General features: G+C 33.3%; 5 protein-coding genes and 3 long non-coding RNA genes across 10 annotated transcripts; 4 read left to right on the top strand and 4 right to left on the bottom strand.

Annotated features, from left to right (window-relative positions):
• Window positions 1-414: 414 nt before the first annotated feature.
• On the bottom strand, window positions 415-1,048 carry RpL31 (ribosomal protein L31). Its single transcript, XM_040714444.2, has 2 exons — window positions 915-1,048; window positions 415-852 (listed from the first exon to the last, which is right to left on the bottom strand). Exon 2 carries the CDS (start codon window positions 835-837, stop codon window positions 469-471), a length of 369 nt encoding a protein of 122 aa, XP_040570378.1. The 5' UTR covers window positions 838-852; window positions 915-1,048; the 3' UTR covers window positions 415-468.
• Window positions 1,049-1,955: 907 nt separating this feature from the next.
• On the top strand, window positions 1,956-2,792 carry sturkopf (lipid droplet associated hydrolase sturkopf). Its single transcript, XM_040714442.2, is given in 3 exon segments — window positions 1,956-2,017; window positions 2,019-2,223; window positions 2,287-2,792. Coding segments are annotated over 3 exon segments (699 nt in total). The 3' UTR covers window positions 2,719-2,792.
• A 171-nt stretch (window positions 2,793-2,963) lies between these two features.
• Window positions 2,964-4,040, bottom strand: bai (Transmembrane emp24 domain-containing protein bai). Its single transcript, XM_040714443.2, has one exon. The coding sequence runs from the start codon at window positions 3,926-3,928 to the stop codon at window positions 3,308-3,310; it is 621 nt and encodes a 206-aa protein (XP_040570377.1). The 5' UTR covers window positions 3,929-4,040; the 3' UTR covers window positions 2,964-3,307.
• A 25-nt stretch (window positions 4,041-4,065) lies between these two features.
• Tango5 (Transport and Golgi organization 5) lies at window positions 4,066-6,906 on the top strand. 3 transcript variants are annotated; one of them, XM_040714440.2, is made up of 10 exons: window positions 4,096-4,436; window positions 4,753-4,799; window positions 4,933-5,025; window positions 5,085-5,248; window positions 5,305-5,395; window positions 5,454-5,582; window positions 5,740-6,036; window positions 6,088-6,168; window positions 6,223-6,339; window positions 6,406-6,906. In XM_040714440.2, exons 3-10 carry the CDS (start codon window positions 5,011-5,013, stop codon window positions 6,709-6,711), a joined length of 1,200 nt encoding a protein of 399 aa, XP_040570374.1. In that variant the 5' UTR covers window positions 4,096-4,436; window positions 4,753-4,799; window positions 4,933-5,010; the 3' UTR covers window positions 6,712-6,906. The 3 variants fall into 3 exon arrangements, with proteins under 3 accessions (XP_040570373.1, XP_040570374.1, XP_040570372.1); XM_040714439.2 differs by lacking the exon at window positions 4,753-4,799 and having other exon boundaries at window positions 4,066-4,436; XM_040714438.2 differs by lacking the exon at window positions 4,753-4,799 and having other exon boundaries at window positions 4,279-4,592.
• Window positions 6,907-7,418: 512 nt separating this feature from the next.
• On the bottom strand, window positions 7,419-11,399 carry LOC121119699 (uncharacterized). Its single transcript, XM_040714441.2, has 5 exons — window positions 10,417-11,399; window positions 9,171-9,444; window positions 8,754-9,102; window positions 8,314-8,673; window positions 7,419-8,100 (listed from the first exon to the last, which is right to left on the bottom strand). The coding sequence occupies exons 1-5, from the start codon at window positions 10,601-10,603 to the stop codon at window positions 8,005-8,007; spliced, it is 1,266 nt and encodes a 421-aa protein (XP_040570375.1). The 5' UTR covers window positions 10,604-11,399; the 3' UTR covers window positions 7,419-8,004.
• A 1,930-nt stretch (window positions 11,400-13,329) lies between these two features.
• Window positions 13,330-14,397, top strand: LOC121120843 (uncharacterized). The gene is made up of 3 exons (XR_005865226.2): window positions 13,330-13,650; window positions 13,711-13,849; window positions 13,904-14,397. It is a non-coding gene; the product is annotated as an uncharacterized lncRNA (long non-coding RNA).
• Window positions 14,398-17,289: 2,892 nt separating this feature from the next.
• LOC121120173 (uncharacterized) lies at window positions 17,290-18,532 on the bottom strand. Its single transcript, XR_005864926.2, has 2 exons — window positions 18,271-18,532; window positions 17,290-18,124 (listed from the first exon to the last, which is right to left on the bottom strand). It is a non-coding gene; the product is annotated as an uncharacterized lncRNA (long non-coding RNA).
• A 6,985-nt stretch (window positions 18,533-25,517) lies between these two features.
• LOC139905827 (uncharacterized) lies at window positions 25,518-26,760 on the top strand. Its single transcript, XR_011780900.1, has 3 exons — window positions 25,518-25,598; window positions 25,652-25,791; window positions 25,854-26,760. It is a non-coding gene; the product is annotated as an uncharacterized lncRNA (long non-coding RNA).
• Window positions 26,761-27,239: the final 479 nt, after the last annotated feature.

Here is a 27,239-nt window from a genome sequence, read left to right as displayed (position 1 = left end):
TACATCTTCCCATCCCTCATAGAGCCTCATTTAAGAGCAATCATAATTTAAGAGTTGGGATATTCTTAATTACTGAATTGATTCAAAAGGAAGATCAGAATAAAAATTACTACTTAGAAATGTGCAAATATCATATCCAAGCAACTTGAACTCACATCGTTCAGTACATTATATCTTAAGACTCCAAATATACCGCTGGAGAACCGGTCCCGTCTGTGTTAGCTCTACATCCACACATTTATTAAGGACGAAGATTACCGCCATAAACGTGGCTTAGTAGCCGGACGTACAGTACGGAGTTTCCCTTACGAAACGACGGTGTTGAACATCCGAACAAATTTCGAAAGGTACTTTAAATGGCATGATTAAAAAATATACGACACGTAAATATAAGGGCACTGAGAGTTCATAAAATTACAATTGGTTAAGAAATTATTTATTCTTAGGGATTAAAGGTAGATACATCATTTAACTGCTTGTGGCCTCAACATTTTCGGTTTGAAGATTCTTAAAGGTAGCAACGTTAACGTGGGTGACGAGGGTGTACAACTTGTGAACAGAGTCCTCGTCTTCGTTACGTAAACGAGAGAGACGGACACGTACTCTAAAAGGAACGTTACGGACACCTTGAGACCAGATGTGTTTGTTGAGACGAGTGTCGACACGAACATCGGCAGTACCCATTTGCTGCTCAGCAAACTTCTTTACTTCCTTAATGGCTCTTGGGGCACGATACTTGAAGCCTATTCCATGAAGGCGCTTATGTAAGTTGATGGTGTATTCTCGGGTTACAACCTCACCCATTGTAGATCCCTTCTTTTCCTTCTTGGGGCCCATGGCGATTCAGTAACTCTGTTAAGACACAAGGAAATTATAGTCAAAATTAAAATAACTATTATAATATAATTTTTTACCTCCTCTCACGTTGACGGCGGAAGTTGAAAAGAAGGAAGAGGGAATCGACAGCTGTATAAAAGCCTCATGCAGTAGCTGAAAATAATTTTATAGCTAAAAAAATTATTATAAGTAGTTATACTTAGCTTGCCGCAGTCAGCAGCACTAGATTGATAATTTTGCTCTTTAAATTATTTCTTAAAAAACATATAATTAAATGTATCTTAAATAATTTTGATAAGAGTGATAATAACTTTATTATCCATACAAATAGTCAATTAATTATTTTTGATAGCTAATACATAGAATTAATCCATCAGTTTTCAAGGGGACATAATTTCTAGAAATATTAGTTCATTTCATAATAATGTGACTGAAATTAATGAAACCATGTATTTAATGAGTAATGACGTCATGTTCAATCTTTGATTACAACATAATCGAACGTAGAAATTTTTCAATATGAATATATATGCTGGGGATATTTTATTCATTCAGTAATAACAAATAAGTAATATCATTAAGTAACTGACTGTAATACTCGTTGGAGAGGAATGAATCATTCTGACCTTAAAGTGACGGAGACATTTGTGGTCCTTGAGGACCTTCCTGTCAAAGTACAATGTTTTGGAAAAAATTTAACCGAAAATCCAAAGGATTTAATTTTGCTGATCCCCGGTATTTCAAATTTAATAAGAATGTATTAATAAAATTATATCTTTTGTGCCCCATGTTTGGAAAAAGATTATGAACAAATTAAAAATGATTGTATACTGAAAGTCATTTAATCTATATATTAAATTTGACATTAGTTCATTTTAATTCTAATGATTAAAAAGAGATAATAATATTTTTCAGGCAACCCAGGTGGGGTTCATTTCTATTCGGAATTCTGTGAGATCCTTTATGAGCTTATTAAGGAGGAGTACAATAAAGAAATCAGCATTTGGGTCCTCGGTTACGCTGGCATTCACCCAAGCCCAACGGAGGGTATTCCCAATTTATCAGGTTAAAACTTCCTTATATTGATGAAAGATTTAGAGTATGTTTATCTTTTTTTAATGGCTGAAATTGGTGCAGGTAACGAATTTGCTTATAGTTTAGATGGGCAAATTCAGCAAAAAGCAGTTTGTTGATGAGTATATTCCCAAAAGTTGCAATTTATTTATTGTTGGACATAGTATTGGAGTTAAAATGGCTTTAGAAACCTTCAAACACATTAAGAATTCTCCATCTAATAAGGACATCCGTGTGAAATACTTATATGGACTATTTCCTGTGATTGAAAGAATTATGGAGACTCCTGCTGGACCTATGCATTCGAAAATGGTATTGGTTATTTAAATCCGTATAATTATATAAATTTTGTTTGTCTATCAACTATCTATTCAGTTTACAGACTTCAGATATCTGATCCTGGGGTTAATTTATCTCTTATCCTTTTTGCCCATGTTTATTCAAATCATAATTACAAGCCTATTGATTCCTAAAGAGTCCAGTAAAAAGATTGTGAGCGCAGCAAAGAATTTAATAGACTACAAAATAGTTGAAAAAATACTTTATCTTGGAGAATCAGAAATACAGAATTTAAAGGAATTACAGATCAGTGATTTGGATTTTATTCGTGACAACTCACCCATCATCAGGTTCTACTATGGAAAATCAGACATGTGGTGCCCATTGAAATATTGTTTTGATTTAAAATTGAAAATAAATGACGTTCAGGCCTATATTTGCCGAAAGGAAATCCCACATGCTTTTACAATGGGTCGAGAGGTGGATATGGCGCAACTCATTTTTAAATGGATGAAGGAAGTTCTTTGAATGGAGTGTCGTTTTATACCATTTTAACTAAGATATTTTTTTGATTATTTCTAATAAAATGATGTTTACAAGTGTGAGCTAGAAGTAATATTAATAAGTGTGAGATTATGATGCCATCATTATTATTATTTTCTCTATTTAGAAACGTGAACGTGTAACTTACTATGTAATTGTCGTACTCTAGAGGATAATCCAACATATATGAAAAGTGACGATGACTACGTGAAAGAAAATAAACATCATGGTTTGCCATTAATAAATACTTTTTTTTATTATCCTAGTCGACTGAAATGACAAAAATATCAACAATATAAAAAAATACAATATTAATCTGTGTGCATACTAATAAAAGACATAGAAGTAATTTTTAGCTCGGGTTATGTTGAATAAATCAAAGGAAAACAAAAATAAAAAAAAGTCAACTATTCTTAGAATTAGGCAAAAGTAATGGCTTTACTGACGTGTATTCATATAGATTATTTTATCTTAGACTAAAGGAGATACACGAATATTGAGAGATCTTAATTATCAAAATATAACATGACACGGGATCTTCTTGATTAAGGTGACATTATAAAAAGATCCAAGTCTACTCGATGAGTTTCTTGGATTTGAAATACTTTCGAAGGTAAAGGACTTGCCAAGTAGCAAGGGAGCATAGACAACACATGCTAAAAATGGAGAAATAGAGGACTCGATTGTTGGTTGACTCGTTCGTATCCCTCATCTCCTCCTCACGACGTCGCATGTGAGCAAAATCCTGAACGATGCTCTCACTCAAATCCTCCAATCTCTTCAATTCAACTTCAAGAGGCTTTAACTTGGCTGCATCTCCAAGACCCTCATAGGACTTGGCCTCAACTCCATGCTTCACACTTAGAAAGATCTCCTGCTGGGAACCATGATGTCCTGCAGGAATCTGAGAAATGAAGCAGACCTCAAATGCGTCGTTCGTCTCATCCGTTGTGAAGGCGAATTTCCCTTTATCTGCATTTTGACGAGAGACAAAGTGTTGACCCTTGGAATCGACCACTATCAAGTCCACTACCTGTCCAGGAACCTCTGTCACTTCGTATTCTCCTGAAACAAGGATGTCCTTGTTAATCTCCTCTTTCAGACACTTTCGACCATTTGGCTCCAAGTGGAACATGAGAGCATGGCAAGTAGATGCCAATATCAATACAAGGGATACACTACTAGGGACATTCATCCTCCAATATCGGGTTTTCGGTCACAATCAGTGTTGCACAGTCCAACTACTCACTAATAAAGAGAAATGATCATTTTTACATTAGGGATCTGACGTGTCCATAACCATCATTTGTCTGGCCATTTCTTCAAAATACTCTCGCAACCTCCATGTGCATTCACCAGATTGCACTGCAACAAGCAGTTCCAATTAATGGTTTCACGAAGACTACTCCTTCATTTTTTCCCTTCCTCCTACGTGATCGCAATCATGTAGAAAGCCCTGGGTGTCTAGTGAATGGACAAGAGGGAGTAGAAGAGTCGTGGTGAGTGTGTCCTGTAGGTGTGTGTTGGAAAAGGAGTCTTGGTGACGTCATGGATCTCTTGTTCCTCTACTCAATATGACTTTATAGACACTCACTCATTCCATTCACAATTGTCACTCACTCTTGAATCTCCAAGTGGATTCTGATTCTCCTTTGAGTTGTGTTACTTGTTATAGGAGTTAGGGAGAAGGAAGTGCACATTAAGTAAGTTAAATGAAACGAAAAAGAAGAGTCATGGAGTCTGCCATGGATAGAGTGGAGGATAATTATGAGTCTAGATTGAGGAAGTCCACGAAAACCCAATTAAAAGAGCAACTTAAAGCTAAGCAATTGCCTGTCTCTGGAAATAAACCAGACTTGGTACCTTTATTTTCCTCGTCTCATTTCTTTTATTTCTTTATTCCTAGTTATGAATTAGTTCTATGCATGCTTCTTACTAGTTACTACTAAGTTAATCCTCCATTCTCTTCTTCATTTTATGTTCAAGTTGTCTTGAGACAGTTTTATTTTTTTGTTTTAGTATTCTTTCATTTCTACGATTCGGAAATCTCCTTTTCACCATTTTTTGTATTACCTTTTTCCTACGCATAATGCTTATGATGAATTAATTATACATATGATTAATGCGTTATGTCATCCCATATAATAATTATTTAGCTACCGTATTTATTTATTATCAAACTAACGTCATAAAAATTAGGTCTCAAGACTATTGGAGTTCGATAGAGGTTGCTCGAAATCATCATCTACTCTTTGGAAGAATATTGAGAATAGAAATATGGCGGGTAAAAAGGTGTGTTTTTTTACATTCTTATATAAAAAGTTTTGATATTAATTTTACAATTTTTTTAGAATGGAGCTCCATCCTCAAGTCTTTTAAGGAAAAGTGGTGCTGAAGCTTCCAAAGTGAGTTTGAAAGAGGAACGAGGGAATATTCTTCTATGGAAAAAGCCCATTACTACTCTACAATACAGTGTTTGTGAGCTAGTACATGTTGTCATTGAATTTGCTCAAAGGTGCATTGTGAATATCCTCTTTGATCTTTATCCTTTTCTAATTATTATTTTTACAGACTTATGAAAAAAAAGTTGTACATACTTTTAATATCATTGATAATTGGTGTTTTGACATATGCATACAATGTAGATGGGCCACATAGACAAGTAAGGGCACTATATTATGATGAGTTCGTTTATAATTTAAGAAAAAATTATATTACAGTACGTGCAGTCATATGAAAAATACATTCTTTGGTGTATTTGGTGGGTCGGCTTAGGTGTATTAAGCTCGGTGGGTTTGGGAACAGGGTTGCACACGTTTATTCTCTACCTTGGACCTCATATTGCTGCTGTAAGTTTCGTTTAGTGGTAGAGGTGTTGGGTCATATATGTATATACAGTACACATACACGCAAGACACATCTCGCGATCCATTAAATTAGCTATAATGCAACTTTTTCATCCAATTGAATTTCTCAAACGTTTTCTTTTTTACATAATATTCATAGGTCACTATGGCTGCCTATGAATGCGGAACGACGGATTTTCCTGAGCCTCCCTATCCTGATAACATCGTTTGTCCTAGTGGTTTAGATAACAAAGCAAAAGGATTAATCACTGTTTGGCAAATTATGTCCAAAGTCCGTATTGAGTGTATTTGTTGGGGTGCTGGCACTGCACTTGGAGAACTACCTCCCTATTTTGTGGCAAGAGCTCATCGGTTGTCTGGCTATGACTCTGACTCTGACGACGTAGATGAATTTGAGAAATTAGAAGAAAAGAGGAAACAAAACCCTGACACTCTGGTATTTAATCAAATTTGTCGATTATAAGTTTAATATTACGTTTATTTTTAGAGTATTTTTGATACAGCAAAGCTTGGTGTTGAAAAAATAGTGGAAAAAGTTGGATTTGTCGGTATTTTGGCATGCGCATCGGTAATTTTTATTTCATTTTTTTAATTATCATGATTTTATTTAATCAATTCCTAGATTCCGAATCCTCTCTTTGATCTCGCTGGTATTACGTGTGGGCATTTCTTGGTTCCTTTTTGGACTTTCTTTGGAGCTACTTTAATTGGAAAGGCCATAATTAAAATGCATATTCAGGTATACAAATGAATATAAGATTTCCGATGATTTTCCGTACATAATTCGAATATATTTATTTTATAGAAAATTTTCATCATTATGTCTTTCAATGAGAATCTCATTGCCATGGTCATAGAACAAATTAAAAAAGTTCCAATCATAGGATCCAAAATTGAAGGACCCTTTAAAGACTTTCTTCGTTTGCAAAAGGAAAAGCTCCATTCTGATAGTACTGGAGGAGAAAACTCTTCATCGCCTGAGGGAAATATTCTCAGCGAAGCTTTTGGCAAACTAGTCATGTTGATGATAGCTTATTTCATTGTATCCATCGTCAATTCTTTGGCTCAAAGCTATCATAAGCGTATTCACAAAAAAGTGAAAGATAAATGATATATAATGCCACTGAGAATTCACTTTCTCTGACGTTGTAGGGATATCATCTTACTACAACATCTTCCTATGGACTTTTTCTAGTTTACTTAATTTACCACTAAGCACTTTATATTTGTGTTGACTAAAGTAAAAAAAAAAACATCATTCGTTGTAACTTATCGTTGGTCTCGGAATAGAATTTTTTTTCAATTATTTACGGTATTTTTATTTTGTTATTCTTTCACAGTATTACTTCCTTCAAATCGTTATCTAAAATAAGAATTTCCAAAAATAAGGGTATTGACACAATTATGTTTGCATCTATACGCAGAACTGATAAGGATCCCCATTAATCAACAAGTGTAAATACAATTAGGTATCCTATAATAAACAGTGATAGCTAAATGAATGCACACATCTGCCCCAGAATTAAGGCACCTCCGATACACTTAGTAGGGCCTCTCAATATATGAATGATAAAAATCCACCGTAGACGCATTACCAAACCAGTCACCCAATTATGTCTTTAGTTCAAATATTGAGAAACACCCATCGTGACCCATCTCCCAAAAACAGACTACTCTTCCGCTTTTCTATTGAAGAAATGATTTATTGACCAAGATCAAATCTAGTTAAATTAGCTACAGCCAATAGGATGTTTTGATGACATTAATAAGATAACTTAGGGATTTTTATCTGAGAATAAATAAAATAATACCATGATATAAATAAGTTAACAGATTCTCCGTTTTGTATTAAATTTACTGTATGTAATCGAGTGGAAACAATATAAACAGGAAAATACACTATTGTTATAGTGAACCATATTTTTTGTAGTAATGAGGTTGCGAAAGGAAGAAAAAAATGTTCATTGAGAGAGCCGCTCCGAGGCTATACGATCTCTTCTTAATACATAAATAAATCAACACTTTTTTTGGTACAATGGGAGAGGGAATAAACTCGAAAAAAAAAAAATCAGAAATAATTCTGCGAGTCTAGAAAAAAAAAAAAGACCCTCACTTTAAAAAAGTATTTTTTGTTTTTGCTGTTTTTTGTTTTGAAAAAAAAAAAAAGATATATATACTTAAAGAACCTTTAAGTATGATAAAAGGTTCGTAAACTGAATGATCACTTTAATTTCGACATCTACTTTTGAAAATAAAATTAATTAAAGTAAATTTTGTTTCATTATTGCAATAGTTGTAAATTAAATAGCAGAGGGTTAGAGAATGTTTGACTTAAGAAGTTTGGAGATGTATTGTCGTTGAAGTTTTCTCTAGCAAAAATTTTTTTCGAGTGAAGATGAGTTATTTATTTTCCCATTCCAAGAGTGGGGAAGGATGTTTCATCATTGACGTTGGGGGCCATATGAGATTCTCCAGCAGCAGCAGCAGCAGTAGCAGAAGCCTGAAATGAAAGGAAGTTGTGATTTTAATAAATATATATAATACACGATTCATTCCATTTATAATCACTAAATTGTGTTTATGTCAGAAAGAGAGTTCAAGAGTTATTTGTTTAGTACAATTTAATTCATGGTAACATCATAGAACTAGTTCATCATGCTGAGTTTATAGAAAAAGTTATTTGGTAGTTAAGATATGAACTAAAACTACTTACACGTCCACCCCCTCTTCCGCTATTTCCTCTACGCTCGAACCGTCTTTCTCCTCCTTCACCACCTTTGGGACCACTGCCACCTCTATCGCTGCGGTCACCACGATCGCCGCGGTCACCACGATCTCCGCGGTCACCACGGTCGCCGCGGTCACCACGATCTCCGCGGTCGCCGCGATCACCCCGTTCACTACGGTCTCCTCTATCTCCACGATCGCCTCGGTCACCACCACCACCTCGTCCTCCGCGTCCACCCCTTCCAGCTCCACGTCCACCACGTTGGTTTCCATTACTCGTAAAGTTGAATTCAATGTCGAGAATACGTTTCTGCCGGTTCACGCGTTGAGGGTATAGTTCATGGTCCTATAATGGGTGAAAATCGAAAGCATTAGACTCATGGATTTAATAGTATGATTTAAGGGTGAAATAAATGAATTACTTACATCCTCTTCATCATCATCATGCGTCTCTTTCTCTTTCTTGTATGCATATGTCTTCTTCCACTTGGGGTCAATTTCAGAACCTTCACCGGCTTTCCTCGTGTTGTAAGTAGGTACTTCTCTCTTTTCCTTTTGTTGAGCCTTCCATTCTTCAAGAGTCAAAGTTTTAACCTTATTCTTGTTTGCCTCTTCATCATCTTCATCGCTTCCGGGTCTAGCAGATTCCTCTTGGTTGTTGGGGTCTTCAGATGCAGAAACATTAGCTTTATCTTCTTCGGCTTTCATTTCATCCTCCATTGTCCCCCAGTTATGAGATCCACCCCCATCACGTTTGTCAACAGCCTTAACTCCACTTAAAAAAGGTAATCCAATTCAATAGAAGTAAGAACATTTAAAACATAACACGCCTGCTCAACTTACGTTTTATCATCACCAGATTTTCTTTCAAATTCACGCTTGGGCTTCCCTCGTCCACTTCCTCCACCTCGAGACATACCACCGGATCCACCACGACCTCCACGTCCGCCGCGTGGTCCACCACGGTTCATTGCACCATCACCTCGGTCGTTGTTATCCATTCGGTTACGTCTGTTGTTTCTATCTTCACGGGACTCACGAGGACCATCTTGAGCTTTACGGGCATCCATTACACGCTTTCCTGACACCTGTCGGTCATTGTTGCGGTTTTCCTTATCTGCAAACATAATATTTATAAATCGCCATAATGTTTTTAAGTATTATTAAGCAAGGAAAGGGACAATTCTCAGCACTTTCAACTCCAAAGTGTACTCACACTCAAACAAGGTATATTGCATCATTTTTCCTTATTGTAAAGAGTAACGACTTTATATTTGCCGTAATTACAGCACACATAATAATTAAATATTAAATTAAATAATTTCATAAGCAACCGAACAATCTGATTATTCAACCCAATCTTGTTATTCATCAATTATTATCCTTCTTGATTTCATATTTGGGGCTTATATAGTAAATGTAATAAAAAAACATTAATATATCAGCAGTAATTCTATATACAGTTCATATTTTGTCAAAAATACCTTAGCACAGAGTATTTCTACTTAAATGAGCTCTTGTTAGACATTGTCATATACTGTACAAGAAAAAGATTAATATGTCGTTGTTATATATGGGTTCAAACGATAACAAAAGATACCCCTTTCTTAAGATTTCTATGTTAAAGCATAAGGGAGTTCTATATTTCATTAGAGTAGTAACAAAGCTGGGGAGGGAAGTCGAAAGAAAAGGAAGGAAAAGGAGGAGGAGGAAGAAGAGAAGGAGAAGCACGCGCATTCTTACTGCTTTTCTAACTTTAAAAAAGAAAAAAAAGGAGAACTAGCTAGAGATGGATGAACTAAAAATAAATCTAGTAAAAATTCAACGCGCACTCCTGGCGCCATCTTCCTTTTCTATCAGATACAGAAACTATTAGAGAAGGAGGGAAATAAAATGAAAGAAAGAGAAGAGTCTAATATGGTGGTGGTGATGTGAGTAGGAGGGGGGGAGGGAGAGAACAAAAAGAGGAAAATAGAAAGAAAAAGAAGGAGAAGCTAGAACTAAACGAAAGAAAAAAAGCTCTTAATCCCCACATGTTGTCGAATACGAGAATCAAGGCTCAAATCCTTGATGTGATGATGATGATTACCTTCACGTGACTTTGAGATGGGTACTTCTTTCTTGATAGGTTTTCGGACATTGTTATTACTATTAGCGTTGTTGTTGTTTTCTACTTTTGGCTCGGGAGGAGGTGGTTTAATGAGACCCTCTCCGTCTTCTCCCTCAAGAAAAAGGGCATAACGATTGTTGATGCCGATGCCGTATTGATTTTCCATCCTCAAAAGGCTATATGAAGGGATGGATCAGATATTTAGAGATGAGCTTTAACCCGCCGAAATATAATCCTCTTGAAGTTAAAGATTGAAGAGACAAAATATGTAGTCGAATTTAGAGTAATTCCGCACTAAACGTTGCTGAGAGTAACAAAAGTTGCACTAACTCAAAATAAAATAAATAGAAAAAGAAAAAAAGCGAGAGAAACCTACATACACACACAAGAAGAAGAAAAAGAAAAAAAGGAGAGCGAGGAAATAAAGAAAAGAAAAATGCACGAGGATTTATGAAATAATACAGTGCGACAAGGCTCAATCAAAGTATTCTGCTAGAAATATTGTACAAAATAGTGTGTATGTTGTTTTTACATCCATGCACGATAACCATTAAGAACTATCCGTTCCATCTATCTTACTCTAATAGAGGGAAATTGTAGTCTGACGTCCTTTAAATAAAACTTGAAAACGACATATAGAACGAAACGGGGCTCTTAATTTTAAGACAACGATCCAAATTTTTAATATGCAGTAGAATATATATCCAATATTATTTATAATGAATACCAAGGTAATAGAAGAATTAAAATCATTTAAATATATAATACATAGCGAAGAAAATGAACTAGGTTAAAGAACAAAATAATAAGTTAACTACAACAAATAAAAGGTTTATAGAGGTGTTTAATAATGACATAAGATTACACTATCCAACGTAGCTACGATAATTTTAATGGTAAATTATCTGTAAAGTGATAAATTACAAATATTTAATGAAAAATGTACTGAAAAAAACAAGACCTTTATTGTTTCTGATATTGTGTTACTCAGATACAGAATTACCAAACGTTGATTACTCTTTGGAAAAAGTAAAAACCTATCAGAAATTGAATCCAACAATTATTCACGCATATTATTATCATTCAAATAGGTTTGATTATATCCACTTATAATCCTTCAATAACCTTAGTAAGGCTTCATATCTACAATATAGATGTAAATATCCAAAATAACAACGATCAACTTATTAAAATGTAGGGTGAATGAAATATTCATAGTAATAAGGTCGCTCGGCAACACCACGTGTTGTATAGAATAAAAATATAATATTTATTATATTATATAATATATACTATAGATAGTCCCAAACCCCAAAGAATAATTTCTCTTCTGAAACGAACAGTGTTTCAGAATAAATAGACAAATATATCTATAAACAAGACAAAAGTCTATCAACATTACATACCTACGTTTGGAAAGCCCCAAGAAAAACATCAGAATCTATTAATGGATTAATTACCACCATTGTATGTATTTTCTATCCTTTTTTAATTTACTGGGGAGGAAGAAACTGGTTTTAATATTTCAAACTAGTGGATAACCATCATTTTTAAGTATAAATAGAAAAGCGAAAATGGATCGTGTATGAGGTAAATCTATTGGCTTTGTGAATTATTATTGCTTTGAGTCATAGATCCCACTTTTAAATTACATATTTATACTATGCTGAAGAGACTTTATGAGTTATGGGAAATTGACGTTTGATTCATGACCTGAAAGCCAGAATAGTAGTATCATATTTAAGACACATAAATACTTATTTCTATATCTGTCTATCAATCATTGTATTTCTGCTTGTTTTAAGATACGCAAATGCTTTTTTAGCAACAAGTATTTACAAGATGATTTTGAAACAAAACCCAAGTCTTTTTGTAGATACTCTCAGTTTAACTTTGTGGATGCTTTATCGTTCTCAAGGGTGCAAAAGACCATCAACATCCCTCATCTTCTACAAAATGCAAGTCTCTTCGTAGATAAAAATTAATATTTGAGCAATAACGTAAAATGCTTCATTTAATCATTTTACGTATACTATAAAGCGTATAATAAACTATGAAAGAAACAGTCAAAAAATTGTGCCTCTCTATGTTTCATTAAAATATTTTTCACTTTCCTCTTCTGTCTATTTATATAATGAAAGCAAAACTTGGAGGAAAAGTAGTATAATAGAAAATGATAAAGCGCACAGAATTTACTTTTTAAATTAAAAAGTAAATAAACAGAGCTAAAATTATTTGTATATATCAATTAAAAAGACATATTTCATAATAATAAAATCGTATTAAGTATTTTATTCGATACTGTATTACCTATGATAATATTGCTTAGTAATATTTTATTAAAAGCGTAGCTTTACATTTGTATAATGTAGCAATAAAAGAAAAATTATAGAAATAATAAGATGGCCAATATAATATTGGCCATCTTATTATTTTATTTATTTATGCATATCCTTTTCCAAAGAAATGATTCCTAAATTGTAACGGCGGGTAAAATGCTCAATCTAAGCATCATTTTTGTAATTTTATTGTAATTGACTTGTAGAAAAAGGTTAAAGGTAATATTTGTAGCATTACAGGTTGAAACACTTATACTCTACGCAAGTTTTTTAATAAAAACTTTTTTATGTCTGTTCAAAAATGTTGTCTACTTGAAAAATAGAATAATTCCAGCACGTGACTTCACATAGATTCTCCACTTCTGATAAAATAAAAAGGGAGTAAAATTGTACAAAGTCAGTTAGGTTTTGCCATTGGATTTTTAAGCTTAAAAAACTAATTGATACTGCTCTCCTCACAAACATTCTTCAAATTGTCAGAGTGACCACGTTCTTTTTTTTTTTTAACATACCGATTACCGGTATATAATAAATAATAATATTTGAATCTCTGTAAATTTATCATAGAAATAGATTAAATATTTTTATTTCTATGATGTATACGAGTCATAGATATAAAATATATCTCTATATTTTTTATAGAGATATAAATAATCTATAAGAAAATTAATTAGATAATAAATTGTCCTCGTCATTCTAATGACGAGGACAATTTATTGAAGCGTTCACCTGATGAATAGTAAATAAACATAGGAGTCAAATCACTCAGTTATTATGTCAACATTAGGCTTTCAATTATTTCTTCAAATCTTAATAAATTGATAATTACTGATAAAATAACCTTCTAATTGTTACAAAAGAAGTTTGGTATTAGGTAAGTTTATCATAGTGGATATCATTAGAACTTGATGCATTCTTATTTTTTTATTCGTAGAGTTCAATGCCTGCTTGTATTGCAGCCAATTGTACTTCAAGAACACCGGATTTTTCTAGATCCCTAGAGTAAAAAAATAAGCTTTTGTCCATAAGTATTTTCAGAACTTTATAAACCAATCATATGTTTTGGCATTCTTGTAAGTTGTTACTTAATTTAATATTCCATATATATTATAACCATCTATTTTCAGATATTCTAAAAATCTATTGCTTCTAAAACCGTCGCCGAGATTGGAAACAAACCAAATGTTCAAGGATATGTTTTAAGCACTTCAAGGACTCTGACATCATAAAGCACAAAGTTAAGTGTACTCTTGTTAGTTGTTGATGGAGCAGTGCCCCCCATTTTGAACTTTCCAATGCACTTAAAAGTGGAGTCCCATCGACGAATCTTAAAGAGGACGACAGTACTAAAAAATATAATTCTGATGACATGATTGGAATCAGGCTAACTGTAAATATAGTCATTACTCATACTTATGTCCTACTTAGTACTATGGAATCCTTGGATTTGGTGAAAAAATAGAGCAAAAAAACATCCTGAAATCAAGATAATAGTTATATTTGATATTTGCCATATCTTATTCAGTTTACGAATCAATAATTTGAAAAATATCAATCATAGGTTGAAAGACTTAATTTTATTATTATTTAATATTTTGTAGAATAAATGATACTTCATTGATTAGTTGTTTATTTGTCTTAGATATTAATAAATAGATAATTACTCAAAAAATAAGGTGAATTTAAACACCAATCGTGGAGATTCCTTTAAGAGATCATACTCCTTCCTAAGAGTGAAAATGGAGATAGATGAATTATTATAAATTTATAATATATTATATATTATAAAAATTTCATATTTATACTTGCCATTTTGATAAGTGAAAAGAGGAAAACTTAACCATGTTGAGTAACCTCATTATCCATTATGACCCTAAAATAACATTATTAAGTAAGACGAAACGGATATTTACTATATAATATTTGAATATTTTGATCCTTTTGTTGATTGTATTCATCAGCTGTCTCTCCATTCAATTTTTTCCTCAAGTAAGTATCCTATATTTTTTATCTCTATGATACAAGTATGTATAGTGAAGGGTTCCTGCTTATAGGAGTCCTTGGTATAGTATATAAATATTATTTAATATGTTACAGAAAAAACCACGTTTTTTAAAAGTCTACACAACCTTTCCTCCTAAAAAATCATTTAAAAAATTTAAAGTAGCCATAAAGAAAATTGCAAAAATATACATTTTTACATAAAGTATCACTTTTGAGGTCTAGTAGGAATATTAATTGTCATCCTTGATAGTCAAAATGATCTCTAAATAATATATACAAACTAAGTTTAATAATCCCTAATTAAATAATTGTTCTTTGTTTTGATAATTGTCTCATTTCTTTGCAGCATGGCTATATATAATTATGTAATAAATACGTCGTGATTATTTTGAAATGGTAATTTAATTTCCGTTTATTATGCTGTAAACTATGTAAACATCATTAGTCATTACCTTTTTAACTAATGACTCATCAGGGATGAGTGCATAGAGTACACAAAATATTATTAATTGTGTCAGAGTTAATAGGTGTATACTGTGGGCCTTTTTTAAGAATTGGTAATCAGAAGAATAAATTTTCTTTTCCTTACTGCTAATTAGCAGTTGTCAATGTTATTTAATTCCTGAGTAGTGAACATCCTTTCAAAAAACAACTATACGAATTACTTCATTTTGTACGTTTATTCCAGAGCCCTATAATAATATAAGGCTCTGATTTATTCAAAATCAAAAAAGTTATGGGCAAAAAAGAAATTCGTAAAAATTGCAATTTAGTTTGTTTTTTTTAGGTACAAAAAAAATGATCTTTCAATAAAATATTGGATTAGTAAATTAAGTAAAGTTTGTTGAAATTTCTCTGGAAATTTGTTTGCATTTAAATCTGACTCATAAAAAATGACGTTTAACTGCAATGTTTGTAATTTTTGGAATAATTTTTTTCTATTTAAATCCTCATTTTTTTCATCAAACGTCAATTTTCCATTTTTTTAAAAGAATTGCCACAAAATGGTACATTTTGTACATAAAATTTTAGACTCCAACATTAAAATTCTGTATATTCAATTTCAGAAAATTTTATCATATAATTTTTTCAATATTTGCAAACCGAATTGATATAGCTTGAAGAATCCATGACAATTAGAATTATCAGGATCTTTTTCGACAAAACATGGAAGTAAAAATTCACAATGAACGTGCAACTTTTTTGTTTTTATAATCTCCATCCGACCCATGCTTTGAGATATAGAATTGTATGAAACGACTCGTCAATATGAGCCATATTGAATGTGAAACAATAATGCTTTTCATTTAAAGAATTTATTGATCTACAATTCCTAAGATTATAATTTTTGTAATGACTAAGCATAAAATTGATCCTTTGATAAATCATCAACGACACTTTCAAACATTTCCCGCAGGGGGAACCTTGTGCTTATTTTTCTGAATTTATATTTAAATTCGATGTCGTGAATGTTACCACAACTAATTTTCCCAAGTTTCCCTATTTATAATCAATAAACTCATAATAAAGTTGATATATTCTATTCATACAACCTAGGACGCCTGAAAACGAGTTAACTCAATTTTCGGGACAATCGAATTCAATTAGTATGTCACATAGAGGCAATTTATTGGTTTGAAGTGTACACACTATTCGAAAAAATCTATGGACCAAAAATTTCGCTATTAGTTGCACTCTGAGCATGTTCTATTATCTTTACTATCAAGCTCTAAGAAAGAAGATAGACCATTCAGGATTACAAAAATAAGAGACAAAAGTGATTAATTGTACGGCCATAATGTTTACCTAAAATCAATTGGAGGATGATTCGATTATTAATATCAAAGATTTGAACAACGCAACTAAGCCTTTTATCATGGTATTCATTCCAATAATATCCAAACAACTGAAAATAGGAAGGCTCTCGTAACCTCTCATTCCTAAATGAATCAAATACATTCAAAATACAAGTGTCAATATATGAAATATATAGATATGAAATTATAATGAGTAAAGGAATAGAATGCAAAGTAAAAAATATCCGGGGGTACCAAATTCCCATATTTTGTCGTTACGATACACCCTAATATACATCGAAAAGATAGACATTTTTGGCACTTGAATGATAATAATCCATCTTTGTCTATTTATGGGATATGGTACTGCAAGAGTTAATCTTTGAATAAAATTACCAGATTTTGCGATGCAATACTTATTTTTTAAAAGAACAATCTTCATCTATTGAAACTAGAGACACATCTCTCAAAATTCAATAAATAAATAATTAATCTATATTAATAGAGCAAAGTTTATCTGAGGGGGACTTATTTTTAATAACAAACGTGACCAGCTGAAGCTCAGCTCGTCACATCAACAAAGAAAAGAAAAGGGGAGTACACACATTAGATTACTCATAAGGATTAGCAACGAACGTGTCTTGCAACAACTCAGCGCGTCATATAATAAACGAAAACGTAAGTGGTACGCATGAAGAAACACGCAGCGTAGATTTACTAACATAAACTGAATGTATTTTACCAAAGTTCTTCAATAACATAAAAAGGATCACAAACTGTCTTGTCTTAAAAGTCCTATAATATGCCCCCATGAGTCTGCGTCAATTACGACAAATTAATTTATGTTTAAACAAAAACCGATTATAAAATGAGTTATATTCGATTAAATAAGTAAGGTAAAACGAAATATGGATTAAAAAAGTATACAATTATTAAACGCAGTTAGAGAGCCCCTAACTTTGAAATCCTGTTTCAAGTGGTCGATCCCATGTCCAGACTAAGGTTCTGTCCGACTTAGACAAGACTTTAAAAGGGCCCAAATATGTAGGAGGCAGCGATGGGTTTCTGTCCAAAACATAACTCGACTTCTTAAGAGCTTCCAATGGGGCTCTCACTCTCGCTGGAGGCTCGGGGATAACTCTTGGTGGATTCTGTTTCATCTCATTGAAGCTCCCAATGATCTCGTATCGTTGGGAGCACCAGTGCCTTTGATTAACAATAACGGTAGCCTCGGAACTGAACCTAAGACACATTGCATTGGAGAAAATGTTGCGTATGGAATAACTGGGATGATAGAACGAATGTTCAACATTACAAATGGAAGAACGTCTACCCAAACATCACTTTCCTGGTTTATTCTTAAAGCGAGATAAGTCTTCAAAGTGTTATTAAATCTCTTATTAATCCCATTAAACCCAAGGTAATACCAGGTGGTGAATTGGAAACTCGAACCTAGGAGTTGCCCCAAGCGTTTCGATAGGGATACGGTAAATAGAGCTTCCTGATATGAGTGTATGGTCTGAGGGACTCCAAATCTCGATACCTATCCTGTAAAAAAGGCACTGCTTTAGTGTCTTGTAATAGATGTGCTTCGATCCACCTCGTAGGCCTATCCAAATCCGTCAGTAGAAATCGATATTCCTTTGATAAAGGCAATGCCTCTACGAGGTCGACGTGGATGGTACTTAACCTACCGGAATTCTGATTAAATGGTGTTGCTCCGTAAGGTTTTGTGTGCACCAAGGGCTTGACGTCAGTCTTAAGACATGGCCACCATGCGAATGACTTCACTATTTCAGGGGGAGTCAACTTAAATCCATGATGTGAGAGCCATGTGGGGTTTCAAAAAATTATTTTCCTTAACTCTCCACACGACAACATAGCTCTACAGTTTTCTTGTGAACCAAAACCTACAACGTTTGTTGTAATTGCATATGACATTAAAAGATAGATACAAAGCTGGTCGTATAAATTGTTGCATCTACACAACGTTTGTATATATAAGAAAATTAAACCTTCATTTATAAAAAATAACAAGATTGGATCATCTGAAACGAAGCAATGCCCCCCATCCCTCACTCTCTCTCTCAAATGACGCCAATGCTTCAAACAAACTTTAAGATAAATTATTAAATCCCTTAGCATACATATTTCCCATTTTTTATTAAACTCATTTATTTCCACATTATCCAACGTCTAATGATGCCATTTGAAATAGGTACTATTGGTTCATACAGAATACATATATACGTGTGGGTAATAGTTTACTGAATATAGAAAAGGTATAAAGGGTTAAGGATAAAGTCAGTCTATCAAAAGCATATATTTTATTTTGCACGGTTACACAAAAGATAGGCCTAATAAAATACTCCTATAACTTATTTGAAAGTTAGTTTTGACATTAGCAGGGATTTAACTGCAGTGTCTCTTTAGCAACGAAAATATGTATTCACACGCAAAATTATTGCTTTAAAGTACAAAGAGGTATATAATTATTTAGGTCATCATGCAGGATTTGCACAAAAACTGTCAAAGTTAAAGTATTATTCAAGTTACATATACGTTGTAACTTTTGTTCAATGACTTTCGTCTATATGGTCTAGCTTTTTGAATTATATACATATTTCGGGAGTTCTCAACCTTTCTGCGACCCATTCATCCTTTTCCCAATTTTTCAGAAGTCCCCTTAAATAACTAATATTTATTTATTCCTTACATCTAAATGATCAAAGCAGAATTAATTTATATTGATTATTTAGTTATTTAACTTTTGAGTAAGTGCTCGTATAATTCACTAGTAATTCGGAATTCACATCCCAACTAAGGAAATGTGATGTCACTGTGTCTTAATAACACTTATTCAAAGCTATCCCAAAATATATTAAATATTATAAAGTTATAAAAAGTGCAAAACAACACCCTTTTTGAAGCGTTTAATAAGTCAATTTATTTTAACAAGATATCCATGCAATTTATTTTTGTTTTTAAAGACAACTCTTTCAACTAAATTCCATTTTTGTCTTCGATTTTATTTCATTTTATTGTAAAATATCAAATTATACTATTTTTAATGCTACAATTTAATTATTGGTATCAAATAAATCTTAATCGGATACTTAACCAATTTATGACGTTCCTCCACATAATACAAGAGGGATAACATTGCTAAAAATTTTGGCTCATAAGTTTGATTATTTTCCCTGTTTCTTATGAGATAACATCAAAAAATTTGAGATATAAGGAATAATTTTAAAAATTGCAATAAATGGTTGAATTTATATCTCAAGATAAACTAGAATCTTTTTTTTCTTGCTGTATCAGTGACTCTCTGCGGTTTTTGTTTGACTAGTTTGCCTCTCATGTAGCTGGCCACTTTCAGATAACTCAGATATCAGTTCCTCCTGAGACCCCACCAGCTCTTTCCTGTGTGGAGATGCCGTTGGAAGATAAATATTTATTAGTTATACACGAATTTTCCCAACTGAAATAAGATTTTTTTTTATACGAGGTGGCTTCAAAAAAGTAGGGTAGCTTTTCTAATTTTGAGGGCAACGAACTTTGGTGTGTTTGATTTTTTCAATTTTTTTTATATTAGTACACTCGCCATGAACATATATTTACTGCTTCAGATAAATCATATGTTTAGTTTGTTTGTGAGAGGCACAAGGGTTAGTAGTATTTTGCATGTTCGACGATTTATTACAATTTTGTTTTTAGACGTTTTGGGTCTGAGACAAGTGTCAACGAAGTTTGTTCCGAAACTGCTTTTGAACAAAAGAATCGTCGCATGATCAACGCTCATGAGCTGGTGACAGACGTCCATGATGATCCTGATCTTGCTCTAAAGGGTCATAACTGGCAATAAATCATGAAAATATGGTAATGATATGAAAACCAAAGCCCAATTGTCCCAATGTAAGAGCGCAATGGAGATAGCAAAAAATCGCCGAACCTGCAAAATACTTCTAACCGTCATGCTTCTCACAAACAAGCTTAATATATGATTTAGCTGAAGTAGTAAATATATATTCGTGGCGAGTGTACTAACATAAAAAGAATAGACCACACCAAATATACGTTGACCACGAAATTGGAAAAGTAAGCTTACTTTTTGAACATACCTTGTATTTTTATGTAGTAAATTAACATAAAATCCCAAAATCTCACGCGAGCATAACTTCAAAACCAGAGAAACCTTTATACAAGCTTAAACTAGACGAGGTTATAATCCACGAAATCTCGTAATTACATGTCTTCTAAGACAGTGGACAGAAGGCACACCACGAAACAAACAATTTTTTCATGTTCCTTTACTTGATTAGATGGAATTGCACTGATTAAATAAAGAAAACATTATAGTATTACATTCACTCAATCCAACCTAGGAATATTTTTGGTGAAATCCATACACATGACGTATATATATTTCTCTAGAAATAACCTGGGTACGAACGTGCCCACATTGCATTCAAGGGAATAAATTCTCCAGACCACCTTGTCCCTAAGCTATGGCGATTCAAATTTCTTGACACACCTATTTTAATTAAACCAATCATTTGGTTTATTACAAGGTATTACAAATAATGCATGTATGGCTTTTAAATATTGTACAACATGCTTGAACTTGCAATACATTGAATTTAATTGCAATCATAAAAGTTGTCAAATTCAAATACACCTATACGAGCGAAACAATGAGTGCACACTTATTGCTTTAAAAAAACGAGCGGGAGCGCGCTTACAAAATTAATAACTGATCGGGAGCGCGTTCAGGATTCCTTTAGTGGACTATGGGTCTGCTGATATAACCTATAGCTTGATCAGGACTTTTGTTCGAGAGATATAGACATAAAATATTTTCTATATAAATTAAATAGATTTAATTCGACTATCAATTTGTTTCAAATGAAATGGCATTTATATATTTACAAATTTATAAACGAAATAGCTAATTATTTGAAAATGGGTATGAACACATAAATACCTAATTTTAGAATATTCGATTTGTATGGAATATTTGGATATTTTCCAGATATTTTTAGCATTTATTCCTCATTTTAGGCTGTATATTGTTAAGAGTGAACTGAATACAACCCCCATTGTAGGTTTTCTCAATTCCTTAAATGTAATTATTTTATTATTGTCAGGAAAAACAGTATCAGTGAAGGAAGAACTAATGAACATAAGTGGGAGAACTGTTACTAGAATTTTTCCTTTTTAGGGTGAAAAGGATTTGACAATTTTGATTGAATGTTTTTTTAATAACTTTTTAGAAGATAAAAATTTGCAAAAAAAAGTTTCAAAAAGCAAAATTGGCAAAAAACAAACAAACCCGTACACAATTTGGAGGATATTTAATATCTATTATATCACCACAGATAAATTTAAGTACAGTGGTTCTAAAAGAAACTAAAAAAAAAGTTAAAAGTAAAAACCTATCAAGAAACTCTGTAAGATACTTTTTAGTCCCATTTAAATGTTGGAGAAATAACAAAGTCAAATACTGAAAACTAACAATATTGGCTAATAAATATCCAAGTTCTCTTCCTTCATTATTAGTCATTACTAATGATGAAAATCCATTGTAGAATGAGATTTAAAAAAAAATAAAATATGATAACCCTAACAATTTGAAGAATGTTTTGGCAGAGAAAAAGAATAATGCTCATGAAGTTTCATTTTAGATCAGCTACAATCAGATGTGACAAGAAAGGAACAAGAAAAGAATATAAAAAAGGACATAAAGGACTAGAATTACTCCAATGTCGATCCCCGATTCATCTCAGAGTCTAACAAGGACTTACAATTATGACTCTGCTACACATCCTCAGGGTTACGCTCCGTCTTTTATGAGCATCATTAGTTATCACTAGTGATGATCAAATTATGCAAATAAGATTTATTTACATTTCGGTAAATTATTTGCATTTTTGACCTTTATTTGTATTTTTCCCACCATTTTTATGTACGTTTATTGGGGAGGGGTGGGGGGAGGAGAAGAGGAAGAGGAATGCATGAATCCATTGGTGCCATGAGTTATATAGGGAAAAGTACAGGAATATTCAAAATATATTATATCCATCTTACCACCTATGAATATAAATTAAGGAGCACTAAGATCTGGCCTGATGTGTCTGAAAAAAATATTTGCTACGTAAACTTTGCAATTTTAGCACTAAAGCCAACATACAGTGTGTCCTAGAACAGAATAGACAGTATGCCAGGCACAAAAGGAATGTAAATTTAAACAGCAAGGGAGACAAAGCTACAAAGAAGGTGCTCAACGTCACCCCTCCAACGATAAGAGCGATGGCGTCTTCAATACTGAACTAGTGAAGGCCTTGGTCTCTGCTAATATTCCCATGCCAATGTTGCGTCTTGACGAGGGAGAGACGCAAGCTTATTTATAATAGGAGAGATCCAGGATGACCGGGAGAGATGAGAGGAAGAAGGACGTGGAGGAATGATACTACACTAGATCATGTGTGTTCTAATTATACTCTAAATATATTTACATAAGACGACACTATTCATAATACATAAAACTCAGTACTTAAATACATAAAAGAATATACAGGAAGATAAAAACCAGAAAGGACATATTAAATACATAACATCACCCCCCAAGCACCAAATCCATGGCGGTGCTTAAACAGGTTCCTCTCCATGAACAGCAGCCTATAGATCCGCTCCATCCATGTCCAGGCGAGGACAAAACATTCTTCCTTGTATTTTAAAAGTTTATCTCCATAGACGTGCCGTGCTCTCAGCACGCGCACCGGAGAAAGGAGGACAATACTCCTCATAAAGGTTTTAAGGACCCGAGCACCTTGCTCGTCCCTGGGAGAAATAACATTCACCCTTGTTGAAGTTTTAAGGACCCGAGCACCCTGCTCGTCCCTGGGAGAAACAACACTCACCGTTGGCGAGGTTTTAAGGACCCGAGCACCCTGCTCGTCCCTGGGAGACATCTTGCTCGATGTACCCTCATCCAACTCGGGATGATCCACAAGAGAGACCGTTCCACATCCATCAACCAATGATGTGAACGGGAGAGTAGGAACAGTAGAGAACCAAAATTGGGTAGGCATAAATCCATTTTGAATTATGTGGTCCCTGACCCGGACACACACTTCACTTCTTGAAAGTGACCAAGGTTCTCTTCCTTCCTCCACGAGGCCCAAACATAGGCACAGTCCATATTGCTCCGCCTTCCGTAAATGAACGAGCGTTCTCCCTATCGACGAAAAAGGGCTACCCAACTCCAAAAGGGCTAGCTTCGCCGATGATCCCACAGCAGGGAGGACACGTGATCCTGATCCCATCCTCGTCGCCAATGTTGCGTCTTGACGAGGGAGAGAGTCAAACTTCTTTATAATAGGAGAGATCCAGGATGACCGGGAGAGATGAGAGGAAGAAGGACGTGGAGGAATGAAACTACACACTGTTTATACGCTCATGTGTATTCTAATTATACTCTAAATATATTTACATAAGACGACACTATTCATAATACATAAAACTCAGTACTTAAATACATAAAAGAATATACAGGAAGATAAAAACCAGAAAGGACATATTAAATACATAACAGCCAAGATCAATCCCAGGGAGTTCAAAGATTTCTTGGAGAAGTATTCTAAAAATACGATTCCAAGCTGCACCACTATGACCATTAGAATGGAGAAAACAAGCAAGGAGGTAGTGGGCAAAATCAAGGAGAAACTATAAGTTATTGTCTATCTCCATTCATGAAACCACAGACAGTCTGGGTAGGGCCATGTGTCTAGTAATGACAGGACTTTTAGACGATGCATACCTTTAGAGGCCATACTCAATCAACTTGGTCAATCTAGGCACCACTAACAAATGCACTGTGCAGCAATGCATCAATTATTCTCTGTTTGAGCTACTTGAGCTACCGACTCAAACTACGATAAGGTGCTGCTGCTTCTCACGGTACTCCTTACTGTGTCAAGGCTAGCAAAGGTCTGATAGATAGGTATCCCAGCCACCTCCACTGTCTTTGTCTCACCCACGGCCTCAACCGTGTTGCCGAATTAGTTAGATACAATTTTCCAAATTTGGACAAACTCATTACCAAATTGAAGAAGATTTTCATTAAGTGTGCCTGTCGTAAGTTGGAGTTTGCTACCTCGTGTAATGTTCCCCTCCCTCCATAGCCAGTTCTTACAAGGTAGGGAGCATGGCTCGAGGCAGTCTTCTACTAATATAAAAACTTCAGTGTTCTCAAAGAGTCTGCCCAGCAAATGTCTGACGTCGTGCCTATTTCATAGTTTATTCTCCTTTATACAAAACGAGGTTATAAGTAAGGGTGATACTTTTGGTAAGAATAGAAAAGCGTGCGAGGAGAAGAGAAGAAATACTTATGGCATCATTGATTAAATAATATACATCTTCTTCTATCAATCAAGAACGTCATCATTCCCGCCTTTATTATTCAATATTAATATAATATTAGATGGTGATAGTCGATAGAGAACTGAATAAAATGCCTAAAATAACGTCGCCTTCTGTCTGGATTTCTGAAAATGGAGGCCCAGGAATTTGGGAATTACTTACCAGATGAGAAGCAGATGGTTTGTCGGATTTGTCGAAATAAATGTGCCTTTGGTCTCCTATCTAGAATTACACGCCACTCATTATTCTCATCTTATATCAAGAGAATGGATATTCATCTAAAAAAACAAGTTAATGATGAATACATCAAGTCAGACTTTAACTCTGATCTCAGAAAGATGCTTATTGCATGTAATATAACCTTATCAATTGCTAATCATCTATGTTCAAAAAATTTATGGAGAAATACACGAGTAAACCTATCCCTTCCCGAGGTGCCATCATTAAATTAATGGAGGATGTTGGTACTGATGTCATTAATAGAAATACATATAAAAATGTTTTGAGTCGTCCAAAACCTAATGACGATCAAGTTATCAGTAAAAAGTATAAAATATTTACTAATTTCGAAATGAAACTCTGAATTTTGTACTATCTAACAGTAAGTATTCAATCTTTTTTTAAATTTAACCATAAAATATGATTCTATTTTAGCTAAACATATCAAGAATTATGATACACAACTCATTAAATGGCAAAAACAACTGCTTAAATGGTCACAACAACGGGGGTAGTAGCTTTGGATGGTTCGCAACTAGTTTGTCTGAGATTAGTTTCTTCACTTAAAGACTTGGGTATGATCATTAGGTTTTCCAATATTACATAGTCAATAAATATTACTTCTTTATCACTTAAGGCTTAGCTATGGTAGATAGGCTCCAAGAAATGGTGTTCAGAAAACTCATAAAAGGGAAAAACAAATGCTTAAATGGTCACAACAACGGGGTAGTTGCATTGGGTGTAGCATTATAATTACCAATTGTGTATATATGTTGTTATATAAGCATAAATAGCGGAGAAAAAAATCTTTTTTGATGCTCATAATAAGGAGTAATATCGCCGGACATTACTACATAATTAGCTTTTGCTCTAAATCTTTACGATGTCATGTTAGAAAACTACAATAAGTCAAGAATGGTTGCCTGAATTGTCTTATCAGTTAAATTTGACTGCATGGATTAACTTTTCTTTTTTTTAGATAAATATGAAATAAATGAAAGTGGGATTTTAAAAGCTGTTCTTACTAAGATTGGAAGAAGATATGGATTGAAATCTAACATTATTTTATGATTTACTTTATTATTAATAATTATTAAAATCTCATCGGTAGAAATATATCTATCCTGTGCACAATTGTATATGCAATTTGCACATAAGGAAAAAAGGTGATGATCTTTTTGATTAAACTCCACGTCTGGCTTGTATTTTGCAACCTCAAGTTATGACATATTGAACTGAATTCCGATGTTAGAACAAGAAAATATTATTTGGATCAATCAATTATTTCAATATTCTGTATTTATAATTTATTGTTATTATTAGTTATATGATTCTAATTGTTTAATTTTGTATATTTAACTTAAATGTATGATGTTTTATTTTTTTAGTATGTAGATTATATTTAATTTAAGCCTTCTATTTTAAATTTGGAACTTCAAATATATTTCGAAATACTCTTATTTTGTCGTTTTATTAGTTATTTTTCTGAGAATATGGTTCACAATAAATTACTATTTCATGGAGTGTGACGTTTCCAAATCTACTGTAACGGATAAAAATCGTCTAAGTCAATTATATGTATTATATCTTTATTAAACATTTTGCTAATAAATACTTTCGTTACACCCTCAAAAATCATAATAAAGCAGGCAACTGATAAATACTGATGTGATTATCAGTGATAATCACATCAGTATTTTAAACAATGATACCATGTGTCTTTCTCCCCCCTGTCTCCTCACACGCGTTTTTCTCTACAATATTATCAACTATAGTTATAAGATATATTATACTTATGTTCCGTTTCCAAAAGGAGAGGAATACAATTTCTTGTTGATCCATTGAAGATATTGTATATTTGCATACATATATATTGGCCATTTTATTATTTCTAAGAAGAAATGGCGGCTATTATACACAAAATAGTTACACTTATAATACAATATTACTAAGTAGTATAAAACAACATCGAATAAAATAATATGCAAGATTATAATATAAGGACTATAATATATATATGTCA

The sequence above is a fragment of the Lepeophtheirus salmonis genome, chromosome 6, assembly GCF_016086655.4.
Source record: "Lepeophtheirus salmonis chromosome 6, UVic_Lsal_1.4, whole genome shotgun sequence".
Classification (NCBI taxonomy): Eukaryota; Metazoa; Arthropoda; class Copepoda; order Siphonostomatoida; family Caligidae; genus Lepeophtheirus; species Lepeophtheirus salmonis.
Note: the sequence above shows the minus strand (reverse complement) of the source record. Positions and strands in the feature narration are given on the sequence as shown.

Coding starts and splice junctions, on each gene's coding strand:
- RpL31 (XM_040714444.2), bottom strand. CDS start 837: ATGGGCCCCAAGAAGGAAAAGAAGGGATCTACAATGGGTGAGGTTGTA.
- bai (XM_040714443.2), bottom strand. CDS start 3,928: ATGAATGTCCCTAGTAGTGTATCCCTTGTATTGATATTGGCATCTACT.
- Tango5 (XM_040714438.2), top strand. CDS start 4,446: ATGAAACGAAAAAGAAGAGTCATGGAGTCTGCCATGGATAGAGTGGAG. Junction 4,593..4,932: donor CTGGAAATAAACCAGACTTG/GTACCTTTATTT, acceptor CATAAAAATTAG/GTCTCAAGACTATTGGAGTT. Junction 6,340..6,405: donor TAATTAAAATGCATATTCAG/GTATACAAATGA, acceptor TTTATTTTATAG/AAAATTTTCATCATTATGTC.
- LOC121119699 (XM_040714441.2), bottom strand. CDS start 10,603: ATGGAAAATCAATACGGCATCGGCATCAACAATCGTTATGCCCTTTTT. Junction 9,445..10,416: donor CATCTCAAAGTCACGTGAAG/GTAATCATCATC, acceptor TTATGTTTGCAG/ATAAGGAAAACCGCAACAAT. Junction 8,101..8,313: donor GCGGAAGAGGGGGTGGACGT/GTAAGTAGTTTT, acceptor CTTTCATTTCAG/GCTTCTGCTACTGCTGCTGC.